Source organism: Engystomops pustulosus, chromosome 1 (genome assembly GCF_040894005.1).
Source record: "Engystomops pustulosus chromosome 1, aEngPut4.maternal, whole genome shotgun sequence".
Classification (NCBI taxonomy): Eukaryota; Metazoa; Chordata; class Amphibia; order Anura; family Leptodactylidae; genus Engystomops; species Engystomops pustulosus.
The window spans coordinates 192880322-192898472 of NC_092411.1; the positions used below are offsets into that span (position 1 = coordinate 192880322).

Genomic DNA, 18151 nt, shown 5'->3' on the forward strand with positions numbered 1-18151 from the left:
TTAAAGCCTAGCTGGGTGGCTACCTGCAACCAATGCTAGAGGCAGGACAGGACATACTATTTAAAAGGGAACTGGAACTGGATCAGTCTTTTCCCTCACACACATCTGTATTTTTCTCTTTTTTGCTTCTAACCATTCTGTCAGCAGACTTGGCCTTATGTATCGCGAGACTTCGGCGATGAGACCGATAGCACGAGACTTCGGCGATAGTACGCACAGCCGGCGGGTGCGCTTTGCAAGCCAGCGATGCGCATGCCCTAATGCTCCAGAGGTCTTGGTGCCGTAACCAGCTCTCAAAAGCGAGGAAGGGAGGGTGGGGGGAGGCGGAAGCGGCACTCTACATGCCTGCCCTATTATGCTAATGCCCTAGCGCTGTGACACACACAGAAGCTTTGATTGGATGATTAGCAAAGATAAGAATCTATATTTATAACGCAACGGCCGGATTATATGCTTAACCAAAATGACTGTTTGTAATGACTCTATATAATATAAGTTTCACTTTTTGAGGAGGAGAGGAAAAAGTTGTGAGGGATTATCTAGAGCCAGGCGCCAAAATGGTATGCACAAAATGGGGGATATTGGAGTGGAGTTGCAGCATCACGCCCCAGAGCTGGATGTGGATCCAGATGTATTGTGCAGAAATAGAGAAAAAAAACGGGGTCAAGGAGTGAGACGCGCTACATCCAAAGTGTATTGTTGATTATTTTTATTGGAATTATGACTACGCGTTTCAACACCGTAATGGCGTCTTCATCAGGTCAAACACTGTGGGGTTGCATAGTAAAGAACATAAAGTATCATGGTTAGTAGTTAGTAAACATAAAGGGCAAATATAAAACACAAATGTAAAACAAGGGTTAAAACCAGGGTTAGAAGGGAGGAAGTGTGTATATGTAAATAGAGAGGTGATCAATGTAGCATCGTGGATAAATAGTCTAATTTGAAATTAGGCAGATACTTGGTCAATTCATTAGTTGTATAAACTATATAATAATAATAATAATAAATAGATATAAAAATGATTAATCAATTAGTAAATAAATATGCATATAGTTAGTATATACAGAGATAAATGCAAGGAAGATGGATGGATGAATGGGTAAGGAGGGAGTACCTGCAGGGAGTCCTGCGGTTTCTTGTGGCAGATGCTGTGCTGCTTAGATGTCCGATACTAATGGGGGAGGAATGGAATGCAGATGAGACCGGGGGGTGAAGAATGGGAGCGATGGGGACCGAAGGGGGCTTTAGGTGTGAGGAAAAAACTTACTTACCGCTGCGTTCAGTGTAGCGCGGGATGGACTGAAAGCGCGCCGGGAAGACACACGGTTTTTAATTGATTGGCAGGCGGCCGGGTCTGGAAGATGTGAGGGCAGTGCGCCTGCGCAGGTTCCGGAGCGGAGACGTGGAATAGGTACGAGTTGGGGAAGTACCGGTAAGGTGATGGGATTGTGTGGTAGCAGAACGGGGTTACTTAGATTGTAAGTGGCATGGAGGGGGGGATATCTATGAATGAATTGGAGGGATGGTGTAGAAATGTAATGTGACAGTCGCATCGGATGAGGGTGGCATATAATAGTGTTACATTTTAAATGGAAGTTGAATAAGTAAATAAATACATGAATATATAAATAAATAGAATGTGTAAATAATATCATTTTTAGGTGTATAAAATAAATAAATAAATGAATAAGTGAGTGGATGAATACATGACATAGGTAATTGGAGATATACATAAGTAAACATAGAACAGTGAAACCATAAATATAAAGTATATATATATATATATATATATATATATATATATATATATATATATATATATATATAATATAAATGAAAGAAAAATTAATGAAAAGATCTTGGCAGATCTTTTCTCTCTATTTCTGCACAAGTTTCACTTTTTGAAGTGAAACTTTTGCTGACATTCTAATTTACTGACAAGCACTTGTACAGTGGGGAAAAATATTTAGTCATCCACCAATTGTGCAAGCTGTCCCACTTAAATGATGAGGCCTGTAATTGAATAGTCCTCAACTATGAGATACAAAATGAGAAAACAAATCCAGAAAATTCACATTGTCTGTCTGATTTTTTTTTAAATAGTTTATTTGCTAATTATGGTGGAAAAGACATATTTGGTCACCTACAAACAAGATTTCTGGCTCTAACAGACCTGTAACTTCTTCTTTAAGAGGCTCCTCTGTCCTCCAGTCATTACCTGCAGTAATGGTTCCTGTTTGAACTTGTATAAAAGACACCTCTCCACAACCCCAATAGTCACACTGAAAACTACACTATGGTAAAGACCTGTCAAAAGGACACCAGAAACTAAATTGTACACCAGCACCAGGCTGGGAAAACTGAATCTGCAATAGGCAAGCAGCTTGGTGTGAAGAAATCAATGGTGGTAGCCAGAATTAGGAGGCATACAATGGAAGACATACAAGGCCACTGATAATCTCCCTTAATCAGGGGCTGCATTCATTAAAGATTCCTCCCTGTGGTGTAAAAATGATCACAAGGACGGTGAACAAAAATCCCAGAAACACATGGGGATCTAGTGAATGACCTGCAGAAAGCTGGGAACAACGTAACAAAGGCTACCTTCAGTAACCCACTACATCGCCAGGGACTCGTATCCTGCAGTGCAAGCCGTGTCCCCCTGCTTAAGCCAGTACATGTCAAGGCCCCTCTGAAGTCTGCTCGAGAGCATTTGTATGCTCCAGAAGAGAATTGGGAGAATGTAATATAGTCAGATGAAATCAAATGGAACTGTTCTGGTTGAAACACAACTGGTGGTGTTTGGAGGATAGTGAATTCTAAGCTGCAGCCAAAGAAAACCATAACTACTGTGAAGGGTGGGGGTGGCAAAAGGACCTGGACGTCTGTGAAAGAATGAATGGGGTCATGTATTGTGAGATTTTGAGTGCAAACCTCCTTCCATCAGCAAGGGCATTGAGGATGAAACGTCAGTACTATTACGGCGATATCGCATTTATATAGATTTTTGCAGAATAAATAATTTTGCAGAATAAAAACATCTGGAGAGAAATCACATGTTTTTGCATTGCTGTCTTCTTAGACAGCGGGCTATGGCCAAAAACTGGGAGGAAAAAAAACGGAACCTGAGGAGAGAAAAAGACGGAGCCGCGGGGTGAGGAAGAGCGCCAGAGGTAAGTGTTGCCTTTATTTTCATAGGGCTCCACTGTGGATATTTCATTTGGGGGTAGTACTGCTGGGACATTTCCTGGCGGGAGGAGGGGGCACACAGCTGGGTAATTATATGGGGACTCCGCTGTGGGCATTTAATGGGGGGGGGGCACTGCTGGGGACATTTCATTAATGGAGGAGAGCGCTGCTGGGGGAATTTCTTTAATGGGGGAGCAATGCTAGGTACATTTTATAAGGGGGAGCACTGCTGGGGAAATTTTTATAGGGTGGGAAGCACTGCTGGAGACATTGCATTGTGGGGTATCAGCTTGGGGCATTTCATTGAGTGGTGGACTCTGCTGGGGACATTTCATTGGGTGGGGGGCTCTGCTGGGGACATTTTCATTGGCTGGTGGGAGCTTATTTGTTGATGAGTGTACTCTTTATTGGAATCATTGGTGTTAATGTTACTTTTTGATCACTTATTGCTTTTTTTGTTTGGTTGGATGTGTAAAAATCCCAATTGTTTTTTTTTTTTTTTTTTTAATTTTGTGTTTACTGTACAGGCTTAGTAATGATTTTATTTTGTTGTTACGGACGTGGCAATATCTTTTATGTACTGTTTGGTGATTTTTACTTTTTCTATGTTGGAGGTTGGTCATTTATGGGGCATTTCGGAGACTTTTTATTACTTTTTTACTTCCAGGGTCGTAAAGGGGTTAAAGGAAACCTACCATCACGAATATGCTGAGGTATTACTGATGGTAGATACCTATCTATATAATAAGCCATACACTGCCTTTACCTAAACTTTTAACTATACTTAAAGGGAACCTGTCATCAGCAATTGTCCAAAAAACACTAGCAGTATGTTGCTGAGCAGCTTCTAGATGTTTCTTTCATGACCTGGTGTGGTGGCATCATCCAGAAAATCTACTTTGAAGTGACATGTAAATTTGTTTAATGAAGTCAAGGAGGTGGAGAGTTTAACACTGAAGTCGGCTTTCCCTACCTCAGAATACCCTGTTCACTGTAAATGATGGTCCTGCATCCACGGACATCCTTGGCCAGACCTCCCAAATTCGGACACATGATGTCAGTCACATAAAGAGTTGTTCAGAGGCAGGGAGAGCTCAACTTTTGTGTTAAGCTCTCTGCCTCCCATATACAACCAATTAACTTTTCACACAAAGTTCATTTTCTTGATGTTGCCACCAAACTGGACAATGAAAGAAACATAAAGCTGCTCAGCTGCTTGACCATATGCTACTAATAGTTTATTAGGTCAATTTCTCATGGCAGGTTCCCTTTAACTAAGTTCAGCCGTGCCCTTGCATGCACAGTAACTTCTTCCTCTTTTTGGCAGTGAGCAGATTTACTGTGTATGCATGGATATGGCTAAATAGCCGAAGAGCGTTGGGGGGCCGTGCACGGAGGTAAAATAAAATGACATTAAAAATTTATACCAACATAAAGCAGACATCTGGAAAATGATAGTTAGTTAATAATTTGGACGTTAGGACTATTTGTCTGAAAAACATAGCCTTTTAGAATTATGAAAATGGGGGAAATTTTCAAAAATTTCACCCAACTTCCATTTTTTTTTTTGATTAATAAATTCAAAACCTACCAATATAAATTTCCAACAACATGTCATGAATAAACATTCTCAATTTCGCTTGGATAGGTTAAAGCATTCTAAAGTTATTAGCACATATAAGGCCACATTTAAAGTGTTTGCACCAGTTTTCACAGGCAAACTGCACATAGTACATATTGCATTAGTTTTGATAAATGTGGCTGATGGTGACACATAGCAGATTTCAAAAATCCTTTAGGGTTAAAGATGCAGATTGTAACTTAAAGTAGGCAGTTTGAGACAGTTTTTACAGAATTCATATACCCTTTCATTTTTTCTACATATATAGTGAGCTACACAGACTGAGAGCGAGCGAGCCACACAGAGAGAGAGAGAGCTACAGGGAGGGGCAGGCTGGCTATATACTGCAGGGGTGGGCATGGCTATATGCTGGGGGTTTGCTGGCTGTATACTGCAGGGGCTGGCTATATACTGCAGGGATGGGCATGGCTATATACTGAAGGCACAGTGGCTGGCAGGCTATATACTGAAGGGGGGGCTGGCTGGCTATACCCTTGGGGGGGGGGGGCAGGCTATATACTGTAGGGGTGCGGGCTGGCAGGCTATATACTGTGGTACTGGGGCTGGCGACCTTTATTTTGGCTGGAGGCTGTGACCAATATATTTCCCACCCTCTGCTTATGCTGAAGTCAATAGATTTTCCCAGATTTTTTGTGTTAAAATTCGGTGTCTCGGTTTATAATCGGGGTGGCTTATTCTTGGGTATATACGGTATATAATAATATATATAATGTGTGTATGTATGTATGTGTATATGTGTAAGATGTGTGTTTATTAATGAAGGTTCTAATTTATTTCATATGGTATTTTATTATAAGTATTATTACCAGTATATTATCAGTATTACCTTTAGATTTTATTGCATTTGTAATATGCTTTTATATTTTTATGTATGCATGTAAATATAGTTTCATTGTACAAAATGGATGCATGAATCTTTGAATAGATGGCAACAAATAACAATTCTCTGGCTTTGAGCCAAATAATTGCTGCCACAACAATCTGTAATCGCTTTTGCTTATTACAGCAACCTCCACTATCCCTACATATGATGCTTTTCCGGTCAGTGTTTTCAGCTGTGTGTCAAGGATTAACCTGCCCTTCTGGCTGCCAGAATTAATGACAATAGCCTTATTGTGAGATTGCCTGTATGCTGCGAGAGTCTGAAGCAAGGAGGAGCCACTGATGGGGAGGGTGAAGGCTGTCACTGAGAAGCTGCTGGGGTTGGCTGCTGGAGGAAAAAGAACATTTTAATTGCTCTCCCTACATCAGCAGCATCCAGACAGCATCCTGGGACTTGCTTACGCTCCTAGCATCTCTGGTCACATGAGTGCGAATTTTCTCTTCTCTTCATTAGTCAGCCATTTTGGTCACCACCCTGCTTACTGCGCAGAACCAATCCTACAAGATCACAAGTGCCTGGGCTGTGCAGACCTGCTGCCCTCTTTGAATCACTTGGATTCCTGTAATTGCCTTTCATTGTCATTTATGTGTCGTTGGACGGCTGCTGTGAATTTTCATGATCTAGCTTGCTGGCTTAGACAAAGAATAATCGTTGAATCTGGATTTTGCTCTGAAAAGCAGGTTTGACGCATGACAATTGCCATTAGGGCAGCAGGGGGGCGGAAGAGGCAGAGACGACTCTCAGGATTCCAGAGCAAACCAGAAAGGAAAAGCATCTCTGTATTGGTGTCAATCAAAAGACTGTGATACCTTTTCTTTCCGTAGCTCTCTGCATGTTGATTGTGCAACTTTACCTCTGAGCTCATTGCCTTCCTAAGTTGCGTGCAACCATCTTGGATCCTTGACCGCTCTTCGGGCTGTTATTGTTTTGTTTTGGGTGGCTGTTGTATCACCTGAGCCATCATGTCGGCTCTCACTCCTCAAGGCGATATGCCAACCCCCACCACAGACAAGATAACACAGGCTGCCATGGAGACCATCTATCTCTGCAAATTCCGTGTCTCTATGGATGGTGAATGGCTTTGCTTGCGCGAACTTGATGACATCTCACTCACACCAGATCATGAACCTAATCCTGAAGGTATGGGCCAAATTCTTGCCGTGGCACCCTCCCATAATCCAATGCTGTGAACTACTTAATTGCTGTTTTCACATTCAAACATTACCTATTACTATTTACTTTTTTCCCAAGAATTTATTATACCATTTATGTCATTATTCTGTCTGGAATTGTTTCCATTGTTTTTCTTTACCACTGCCATGGCATGTAATATTTCAGGTAGTGGTCATTACTTGCTTCCTTTTATGTCGGAAAGTGTACATTTTTGAAGGTCACATGTTTCTTGACACGCTGCTATGTGTACACAGTATTTATTCTATTATGGCCATTGAAATATCAAAGTTATTGTTCTACGTCGAGTATGAAAAGCCTGTTTATGATTCTGTGGTGCATAATTACTTAGTAAACAGCATTGTGTCATGGTGGACATCATATTACAGTAAGCTCCTATGCACCAGTAACCTTGATATTACCTTTGTAACATGATGCAGTGGAACTGTGTATCCCTTTAAATTACTGAGCATGCACAGATGGGGTTAATAGCTTGGCCTGTCCATCTGTTTGTAGTGGGGTTTTTTTTATTCATGCAGGAGTGAAGAAGTTAAATCCTCTCTTTTTGTAAGGCTCATGCCATTCTGCCCAAATAGTTTTTAGACAAAAGGCCATTAGAGCATGCAGAGATGTGCTGCCTGTCTATAAATCCCTAGTTTATTCTAACCCCCTTGTGATCTGTACCAGTCTCTTGGGTTCTTTGTTTTTCTGAGTGTTTGTATTATGGCAGTAAGTATGGAGAGAGATTTTTTTTACATTCTGGTTATATGTATTGCTTTCATATGAATAGGGAGTGGCCAGTTGTTTGGGCCTTGTCCTGGACATTAGATGATGCATCCTGTTTTTGGTAAAGCAGTAAGCAAAGGTCTTAAGATTTTTATTTTTCTAATCACTATAAAAAGTATCTGTCATTTAAAAATAAATTCTAGGTGAAAATGCCATTGTTTTATCAGTCATTTCCTGCCTGCTAAACTGCTCAGTTCATTACTCTCATCTGTCTCCTATCTCTGTGGAATTGCTGTATTGAGCAGTATAGATGTGATTGAAGCTGTAGAGAAGCTAAATATATTTATACTGTTTTTTCCATCTGCTTGGCTGATACTAAAGGCTGTTAACTACAAACAAAAAAATATATATATACACATTATAAGATGTCAAAACTTTCTGCCTGAAATGGAGAGTAGAGATAACTTTACTTATTATGCTGCTAGATGATTGTGTATGTGAAACACCTTGCCATCTCCATTATGGATTCTACTTCTTACTTGCTCTCACAATTTAAAACTGTTCTTAAATATATTTTCTTATATTATTATATATTCTTATTGTGTTATATTATTCATCCTCATTAATATTATTTAAATAATAGTTAACGTAAGTGAACAAAGAAGAATTTTGCTCTGATAAGATACAGTACACATAACTTATAGGTTTAATAGAAAAATGTAAAAGAGGATGTGTATATAAGAAAAATATACCTTTGGTACTGTCCATGACCATCAATAATACACAAGTCAAGTAAGGTGCTCACAAATGTTCCAGGGTGGGGTAAGAAAAATAGAATATCAATATCTGGAAGCATAAGCCCACACACTATAAATAATAATGTCTCATAGACACAATATAAGAGAAGCACATTGCCTTAGGATAGTAAAACAAGGCCTCGGAGTATCGCCTGTCAAGCAGGCAAAGCCAGGCAATAGACGTGGGGCATTTTTCCTCCCCTCTCCAAGGCCTTGTTTTACTATTCTAAGGTAATATGTTTCTCTTATATTGTGGAGTATCGCTAGCACTTGGGATTGTTATCTTCTTTCTGCCACCTCCACGCCAGAGAGGCGTGAGGGGGGGGGGGGGCGTGGGCGGCAGGGCAGTGGGCTTCCACGGGGCGTTTTTCATGTCTGCACTAGGGACTTCTCAAAGGTGAAAAGTTATTTGCTGCGCTTATTTTTCCAGCAGGTATGACCTGGCGTGGTAATAAAAGGTTGAAGCCTCTTGATATATCCACCAGCAGCTGGGCTATCGTTTACCGACTTGATATAATACTACTCATTATTTATAGTGTGTGGGCTTAAGGTTTCATATATTGATGTCCTGTTCATTTATCTTACCCCACCCTATAATATTTGTGAGCACCCTACTTGACCTTAATAACTTTATTCAGGCTGAGGAGTGGGTTTGATGTTCATCTACTGTACCCAAGGTTTTTTTTTTTTTAATGTTTTTAAATCGCATATAATTTAATAAAGAATATTTTTCTCCTATACACATCCTCTTTTACATTTTGGTATTCTTTATCTTGGATGTGGGGAATTTCACTTAGACCTTTTGTGATATATTAGCCCCTTATTGTTTTTGTAGATGTACAGGTTTATGCAAAGTGTGTTGAAGCTTTAGATATAAGTAAGTTATAAGTAATAATTGTATAGATCCATGGGTTCTCAAACTACAAATAAGGGAGTATGCCAGGACCTGAAATCTGAGGGTCATCATTGAATTTCTACCTTGATTAATGCACATTGGATATAATCGAATGTGTAAACATGACCCTAGAATATTAATCCTTTGAACAAGTATGCTTCATTAGCTATACTGTGGGGGGGGGGGGTTATCTGAGAAGTACAGTAGATGGCTGTAAAGTGTCTTTTATTCAAAATAAAATTATATTTGTACATCTGGGAATCAGATGTAGAATCAGATCTCCTGATGCATTCAGTCTACTCTGCACTTCACGGTTTGCTTCAGTGATCACACCCTGACACAGTGACTTGTCATTGATGTAGCTCTTCTCTGATTGTAATTAAGTTTACCCTCCATCAACAATAATGGGGATAATTTTTGGATCCCTGTGGTCTGACCTCTGAAGCCCACATGTGTGCCTTATAAAGTATGGTCAATTTTATGGGGCGGATAGCTGTCCAGAACCACCATGTATCACTTTGACCTTTCCTGTAGTTGGTGGTTTGGTTTATTTGGATGCATTAAAAAAAAAAAAAAAAAAAAACACAAACAAATGGGTGAGCGGGCGTTCCCTATGATGAACAGCTATTTGACAAGTCCAATGTTTTGACCCAGGTGCTGGGTAAAGTTGCTGCAACTTTCTTTAATATGCTACATGACCACGTTCCCATTGGAAAAACTGTCTCTTGATTCAACACTGAGGACATATTCTGGACGTAGCCGAAAATCATTTGGCCACTCTGTGTGTATGCGAATGCGTGTATAAATATATATATTTATATATCTATTATATATAGTGTGTATGTGTGTGATAAGCCACCCACATGAACACTGTGTTCAGTAGTGCCTCAGCAGTGGTACCTGGATCTACAGCATGGAGCTAGTGATTGGCTGCAGTGGTCACATGGGTAGTTAACCAATGCTTAGTTGCCAGAATTGATTACTACCACTGATTACTTCTTATTTTCAAGCATTTCATTGTGGACAAAATCATATTCTTTATTTTGAGAATGTGTAATACATTTATAAATCCTGTATAGATAAACACAGTGAGGATCTTTTTTTCTTTATGGTTAAGTGTTCTTCTGCTGAGCAATTATACTCCAGGAGCCAGCCTAAATCCGTTCTTCAGCACACACATATGCCTACAGAATGCTAATGTAGTTAATCCCTGCACAGCCCCCAAGAACATGTCCTGTGTATATGAACCATGCCTTGCTCTGAGATTGCCTTGTATTCCCAGAAGTGGTTTAAACCAGAAGGACGGTTTTAAGTGATACAGTACATGGATGATGATGGGAGAATAGATCTCGTGTCTCATGGGAGCTACACAAGTCTTTGCCTAGGCAGATTGCAGATGAGAATGGTACATGTTGTCTCACAAAGATACTGTAACCAGGCTGATTTTTACCTCTTTGAAAAACATTATCTAAAAAAATGTAATTGGTCAGTCTTTTATATGTTTCTACGTTTGTTGTGTCCATTAGTAGCATACATACGCTGTATGATATTAATAAAACAATATTGTAGTGATACTGTGACCCAGCAATACTTTAGGTCCTTCAGGAATAAATATGTGGTAACAGAGGTAATATGGCAATTTTACAGAGCCATACCCAGATCGTGTGACATTTGACTTGATATCTAGGCATCTCGGTAGATTAGTTCTTCTTAAAGGAAACCTACCACTTCTGAAGGTAGGTATGAGATGCAAACACCGGGCACCAGCTCAGGGTGAGCTGGTGCCGGTGCTTAGTCTCGTTAGTGTTAAAACCGCGGTATCGCGGTTTTAACACTTTTTAAACTTTATAGTAGAAACTGCTTCGGCGCTGCGCGCGACCGTGCGCGCGCAATGCCTGCGGCATTTCCAATGTAGGCGCGCGCACGATGGTGCGCACACAGCGCCGAAGCAGTTTCTGCTAGAAAGTTTAAAAAGTGTTAAAACCGCGATACCGCGGTTTTAACACTAACGAAACTAAGCACCAGCTCACCCTGAGCTGGTGCCCGGTGTTTGCATCTCATACCTACCTTCAGAAGTGGTAGGTTTCCTTTAAGCGTTTTCTCTATACAGGCGGTCCCCTACGTAAGAACACCCGACTTGCATACAATCCCTAGTTACAAATGGGCCTCTGGATGTTGGTAATTTCCTGTTCTTTAGCCTTGGGCTACAATGATCAGCTGTAACAGTTATCATGGGTGTCTGCAATTAAGATTTATTGTTAATCCTGGTTCTTATGGCAAATCAACATTTTTAAAATCCAATTGTCACAGAAACCAAAAAAATTTGGCTGGGGTTACAATTATAAAATATACAGTTCCGACTTGCATACAAATTCAACTTAAGAACAAACCTACAGACCCTATCTTGTATGTAACCGGGGGACTGCCTGTGTTATGTTATTATAATACAGTATTATATAAATAGGACAGTGGTGGATAGTTTATAGTAATATAGCAGTATTGTAACCCTTGCCCTTATACATGCAATTATCTTTTAACAAACTTTGCCCACAAAATAATTCTTTGTTTATATGAATTATTTTTACAACATTTTGGTAGGATGAACAACATTTTTCAAAGTGCGCTTGTTAAAATGACCAGTTAAAGGGCTTGTCCAGGGACGACAAGTTATAGCCGGATGCACATGCACCTTGCTGCTCTATTCCTCTTAATGGCGCTGACAAAGATAGCCGAGCGCAGTAATTCTATCCCCGCACAGCGACTGAAGCAGCAAAGCTTATGTGCAACCAGATCCTGATTCTTTTAGAATGCAACGGGGTACAAAAGACCCCCTGTTCACATGATCAGGAATCAGTCCCTTTTGTCCTATTTGGTCCTTAATGTACCTTTAATGGTCTTGTGCCCCATATTTATCCTGTTGTAAAATAACCACATAATACTGTTGTGTATTTTGTCATTACAGTGGAGCAGTTGTAATGTTTCTGTTATCTCTGGATGAAAGATGGGATTGTACGTGTATCTGCTGACTAGGCTGTTGCTTTATATTGTGGAAATGGACTTCATCTGATTTGCATTAGAACATGTAGAAGATCTGCACAGTGTAGCGGTTATAAAGTGATTATGTCTAATGTAGTTATGGCCATTATGAGCACATGAAGTTACTGCTTGTTTTTTTTTTTTTTTCCTTCCTCATTTTCTGTTTGCTATTTGCAAAGACTCTTGGGAGGATTTAACAGAGTTGGTGGAGAAAATGCGTCATGATCCACAAGGTGCGTTCCTCACCGCCATGACAAATACTTCACTGTGATATTTGCTTTAGAAACAGATGCAATAAAACCTACAAAGACAGAATGTGCACTAAGTGTAGAACATATACAGTAGCACAGGAGACCTAATACTAATATAACACTGTTGCTAATTCCACAATCTATCAACCTAAGGAGCTTATGTATGTCCAACGCCCCACTTGGTGTGCGTATTTTGTATTTGGAAATGCAGTGTGTTGTAGATGAAATGGTTCAGTTGAGTCTAACATGTGGCGTTCACAACGTGGACATAGCTATCGGCGAAGTGGGCCTGCGTGGGGCATTCCTGCCCTGCACCAGTGCACTTCAGATGGCCTGCAAACACAAACACTCTTTAGGTCTAGCTTTCTTAAGGTGGTCTTTTTTAATGTTTTCACACAATCTGTCTCATGGTTGTGCCATGTAATGTTGGACTGTTCTCTTGGTCCATTCATCCTTTTGTGATGACCTAAATCAATGGGAGGTACTTTTATATGTAGTAAACCTTATAGAGTAAAGGCTGCCATTTCTAGGTGTCCCCTTTGAAATCCTGCATGTAACTGTTCAATGTGTAAAATGCTAAAAAGTACAACGGGGCCTAAATATCCATCTTCTTTTTATGTCTAATGGAAATAAATGATTTCTATATATCTGCTAAATTTTAACACAACTGTGGGTTAAAGGGAACCTGTCAGCGCTGTTGGAAAAAAAATGAGCATTAGACCGATTCCCATAGAGCTTTATGGCCTTTTTTAACGAACTTAATCGATGGTCACAGGTGGAGAAAATTAACTTTGATTCTCTGCCTGGTAACCAGACAGAGAACCCAGCGCTTCAGACTGGGCGTATGCTCACGCTTGAGTCCAGCAGCCACCTCCTCAGCACCTCATCAGTTCCTCCTCATTCCACTCTCCTTTTCCGATATGTCACTTAGCCAAGCGGAAGGGTGGGAATAAATTAGATTTTGACAGAGCCGAGCACTGAGCGCCTGCGGCTCATTTGCATAAATTTTATAAGTTAATATTTCATTATAGAAGACGGCCCAGAGCATGCCAGTAGGAGTCCCCCATCACCCCTAAGGTGACTAGCATACTATGTGGACAGTCTTTCACCCTTATATGTAACTGTAAATTTGACTGCTTTGTATGTGCCCACAGTTTGCAAAGATAAATGGCACGCATTTTACTATGCGTTTGGCTGCTTTGAACCTGTTGATCTTCATTTCTAGAAGTGTAGGCAGCTGTGAAACAGATGAAAACCAGCCAAACGCATGGTAAACATTCAAAAAGGCATGCTTTAAAACAGTCCAAAAACGTGACGTGTGGCATCACCCTAAGTCAGTGATGGCGAACCTTTTAGCGACGGAGTGCCCAAACTGCAACCCCAACCCATCCTCATTTATTGCGAGGTGCCAACCAAAATTAAAGCAGTAATTTATTGCTTCCTGGACAACTTTCAATCATACTGGCCTCCTGAGGACACCAACACAGTAGAAAGGAGGGAAAATTTGCATCATTGTAGCTTCTATCCAGTGTCCCTCTGTACACAGAACCAATGGGGCCAGCAGTAGCTTCTCCAAAGATAATTTGTCTCTGTCCACACATTCCACAAGTTGCTTGGAACTACAGTAAAATTCTTTGAGTCCTGTCTGGTGTCCTGGGGCAATGGCCTGGGTGCCCACAGAAAGAGATCAGAGTGCCGCCTCTGGCACCCGTGCCATAGGTTCGCCACCACTGCCCTAAGTGGTCACAGGGCTGGAGAAAAATCATGCTAGGATCTTTCCCCGTTGTCTCATAGCCCAGGTACATGATCAGAAGCTGAAGGTAGTTTATGATGATGTATTTATTCTATGAGATGTTAGTCAAGGCAGGAGGGGTGAGGTCAGCATGACTCTTCTCCACTCCTATGACTCCTTTTCTTTGTACAAGGGTCAGAAGGTAAGAGTGATGCCACACATGATATTTTTGGTCCGTTTTTAAACATGTGTTTTTGACCATTTACCAAGTGTTTAGCTGCTTAAAACCTGTTTATCTATTAAGATAATTGCGCATGCGTTTTTAAACGCACTTAAAACGGCTGCTTGAAAAGGAACCAAAAAAGCCATGTGTGGCAGCACCCTGAGAGTTCTCCTTTATGGAGAGGTTGCTAATAAAGGGCGTCTTATAAGCGTGTGGAGACTTAAAGCCATAGATACTCCACTAGGGAATCAGACTTCTTGTAGGTCATACTTGGTGTTAAGGGGACTGCCTTTTAAGGTAGCAAAAGGAAGCATTATTTTCCTTTTAACACCTTGGAAAACGTATTTGCATTTCTTTGTACGCAACATTCAAAGTTTTTTTTTCTTCTGTGTATTGCTGTAGTTCCCAGAATATCAAAGAATGTCATTGTGGTTCTGTCACTCACTTGCATAACAAGTAACAGCATGTGGGTTTAAATCCTCCTGACAAGTTCCCAATAAGGGCTGTTTCACATCAATGTGCGAAACCTGGAATGTGTGTTTGTTAGATTTACAGGCCAGAACCTGACTCAGCTGAGCCAAACACAGCATGGCTAAGAACACTCAGAAATGGTGCTTAGATCTCCCGTGATAATGTAGGATAAACATTGTACACATTTGGTATTGTCATTCACAACACAGTGAAGAAGTTAAGTGTATCGATTGTTTGTTTTTTTGGGTTTTTTCCCTGTCCACTTTTTCTGTATACAAAACTGAAATAAATTGCATTGGGTTGTGGTTTAGCATTATACAAATGCACATTGTAAAACAAATAGCAAAGCATCTAAAAATTTGCCCTTAAAGCACATGTACCATCGGTTTACGGATGGTAGATGTGTCCTAATAAGAAGTTCCAGGCTTCTTTTATTATAACTCTATATAAAAGTTATATAAGAATTATAAAAGTTATGAAAATTACCCTGGGGTGCTTAGGGGAAGTAGCCTGTGCTCCCCAAGGTAATTTGCATAACTTTTATAACTCTATAGAGTTATAATAAAAGAAGTCTTCTTATTATGTCACGGATTTAATCTAGTAAACTGATGGTAGATATCCTTTTAAAATGCATTGTTTGGGGAAAGTAGATTTTTGATTTAAGTTTCTGGATGTGTAGGGATCATTTTATTTATTTTTTTTCTTAATGGCTCTTAAAAAATGTGTAGAATTAGTAGCTCATTGTTCTTAATTCCTCTTTCATTGAAACAAGGCTGCAGTTTTTCTGTATATTGGCTATGGTAGACTTCAAAAGTTCCCCTTAGCACAAGAGCTTCTAGTGATTTATTAAAATCCGCTTTTATCCTACTTTTCATGCTTCTAAATAATAGGTGCTGGGTCTCTGGACTGTAACTATTCACTCCCCCTTAACAATTCTGGATAGAGAGGACAAGTCCACCCTAAGTGAATGTTTAATGAAGTGAAAAGAAACTGCAATTCTACTTGAACAGGTACAGAGAATATCTGTCTCCCACTCACATATATTTAGAAACCTGAAACAAAAAGAAACAGTCAGTTCTCCTCCGGCTTTGGGTGCTGATCCTGTGATGTCTGCTCAGGTACTTGGTTTCGTCTTCTCCTTGATGAAGCCAAAATCTGATCCCTATCAGACAAGCCTCCAGTTTGATATTCCAGCGTCATATACAAGGTTTGAACTGGCAGAACTTGCTCGGAAAGGTACAGTGATTGGGATCTCCTTATATATGTAATATCCACATCTGCCTTGGCTTATGTTCTAGGAAATGACTGCCACACCTCCTGGATTTTTAGTGGGTAAAACAACATTGAACATGTGTACTTTTAATCTTTGACTCATTTCAGATTCCTTATTGTAGGGAAATTCCAGCTATATTTCTCCTGTTTATAAACTAGATAAATAATGCACAAGTCATAGCCAAAGCTGAGCTTCTCAATACAGTTATCATAAGTGCACTGTACTAACCTTGCTATTTGTGGCCCTTTGTGTTATGTTTACAGAAAGTCCAGGAAGTTTGTGGTTCACTAAAATGTTTTTGACATTGTTTCTTCTCCAGATCCCAATTATCTCATGGCCAATGAACGGATGAATCTCATGAATATGGCAAAGTTGAGTATAAAGGGCTTGATTGAGTCTGCGCTGAATCTTGGTCGGACCTTGGATTCGGACTATGCACCTTTGCAGCAGTTCTTTGTGGTGATGGAGCACTGCCTGAAACATGGATTAAAAGGTAAGCAGTCCAGTCATTGCCTGATGGCATGTCTGAAAAGAGGTGTTGGTTAGCAGCGAGTCAAACTTGTTAATGTTTTCTAGCTAAGAAGACCTTTCTAGGACAGAATAAATCATTTTGGGGACCTTTGGAACTGGTGGAAAAACTTGTACCTGAAGCAGCAGAGATCACTGCTAGTGTAAAAGACCTACCTGGCCTCAGGTAAGTGATTTTATAAAACTGCAGTTGTGTATTGACACATTATGTGGTTATTTTCTTCACTATGCAGGGAAAATCCATGAATGAGTTGAGTCCCTTTATATCATAGATCATTGGGAACCTGTCCCCCAGGTGTCCCCCAGTAAGTGATGGCATATCCTAACCAGATGTCATCCATCACTTTGATAGTGATCCTACTTCAAAGGATTAATATGTAATACTTTAATACATTTTTAATGTGCATGTACTCTCCTTTTTTTAGTCCTGCAAGTTTTTGATCCCCTTTGTTTTTAACTAATGTGAAAGTTTTCCCTATACGCTGGTGCTTGGATGGTCTTATACTGACCAGCCGTATTTTCCATATAACTTTGCAAAAAATAAAAAAAATTGTAAAAAATAAATATATATAATATACTTACTTTTGTCTAATGTGTATTTTTAGTTTAAGCTTTACCATCTGATCTTTTCTTGGCAGAACACCTGTGGGCAGAGGCCGGGCCTGGCTTCGCTTGGCGTTAATGCAGAAGAAGCTCTCAGAGTACATGAAAGCCTTAATAAATAGGAAAGACCTCCTGAGGTAAACGTAACTCTTGAAGGTTTTCTTACAAGATAGTAGAGATGGTGGTAGACATCATTCATCCATCTGATGCTTGTTTTATGGACAGGTTTAGCCTTCGTGCCCTTTTGAGTGCTTTAATAGTGGATGGTTATTAAAGTCAACATTGCAGCTTGTAGATCATAAGTTATAAACCAGTCTATTTTAATGTCAATCCAAGTGACTTTTGTCATCAACAATAAAATGTGTTCTTCTCCATACTTACACAGTAATATAGAAGCCACTGTAGGAAATATACACCATTCCGACTCAAAGACTTCTATGTATTACATGGTCTTTTGATTGTCCCTGGGGAGGGTTGCATTCCTAATTAACCTGTACATTATCAATAGTAATTTGTTTTATAGTAATACTCCAAATGTTGTCTGAAATTGCAACTTTGTTATCCTGAGCCAGATTCATCAAAGTGTCTCGTTCCTGGTTATATTCAACCTGTCTTAGTTTGGTCTTAGTTCCATCTTACTTTACATCTTCTATTTGTTGCCAGAATAATGCACCATAACTTTAGTAAACACCACAGTATTGTTGTAAAATTGTCTCAAGACTGTCTAAA

At 39.9% G+C, this 18151-nt stretch overlaps 1 protein-coding gene across 9 annotated transcripts in view; it reads left to right on the plus strand.

Annotated features, from left to right (window-relative positions):
• RUFY3 (RUN and FYVE domain containing 3) overlaps positions 1 to 18151 on the plus strand; it is a 66993-nt gene that overhangs the window by 14293 nt on the left and 34549 nt on the right. For 3 of the 9 annotated variants that reach the window (XM_072116651.1, XM_072116667.1, XM_072116702.1), the window contains exons 2-5: positions 12521 to 12574; positions 16611 to 16784; positions 16868 to 16985; positions 17458 to 17559. In XM_072116651.1, the coding sequence (XP_071972752.1) occupies positions 12521 to 12574; positions 16611 to 16784; positions 16868 to 16985; positions 17458 to 17559 (448 nt within the window). Of the gene's footprint in view, positions 1 to 6049; positions 6858 to 12520; positions 12575 to 16610; positions 16785 to 16867; positions 16986 to 17457; positions 17560 to 18151 lie in introns of those variants that run through there. The other 6 variants (XM_072116659.1, XM_072116692.1, XM_072116677.1 and 3 more) reach the window with 5 other exon arrangements.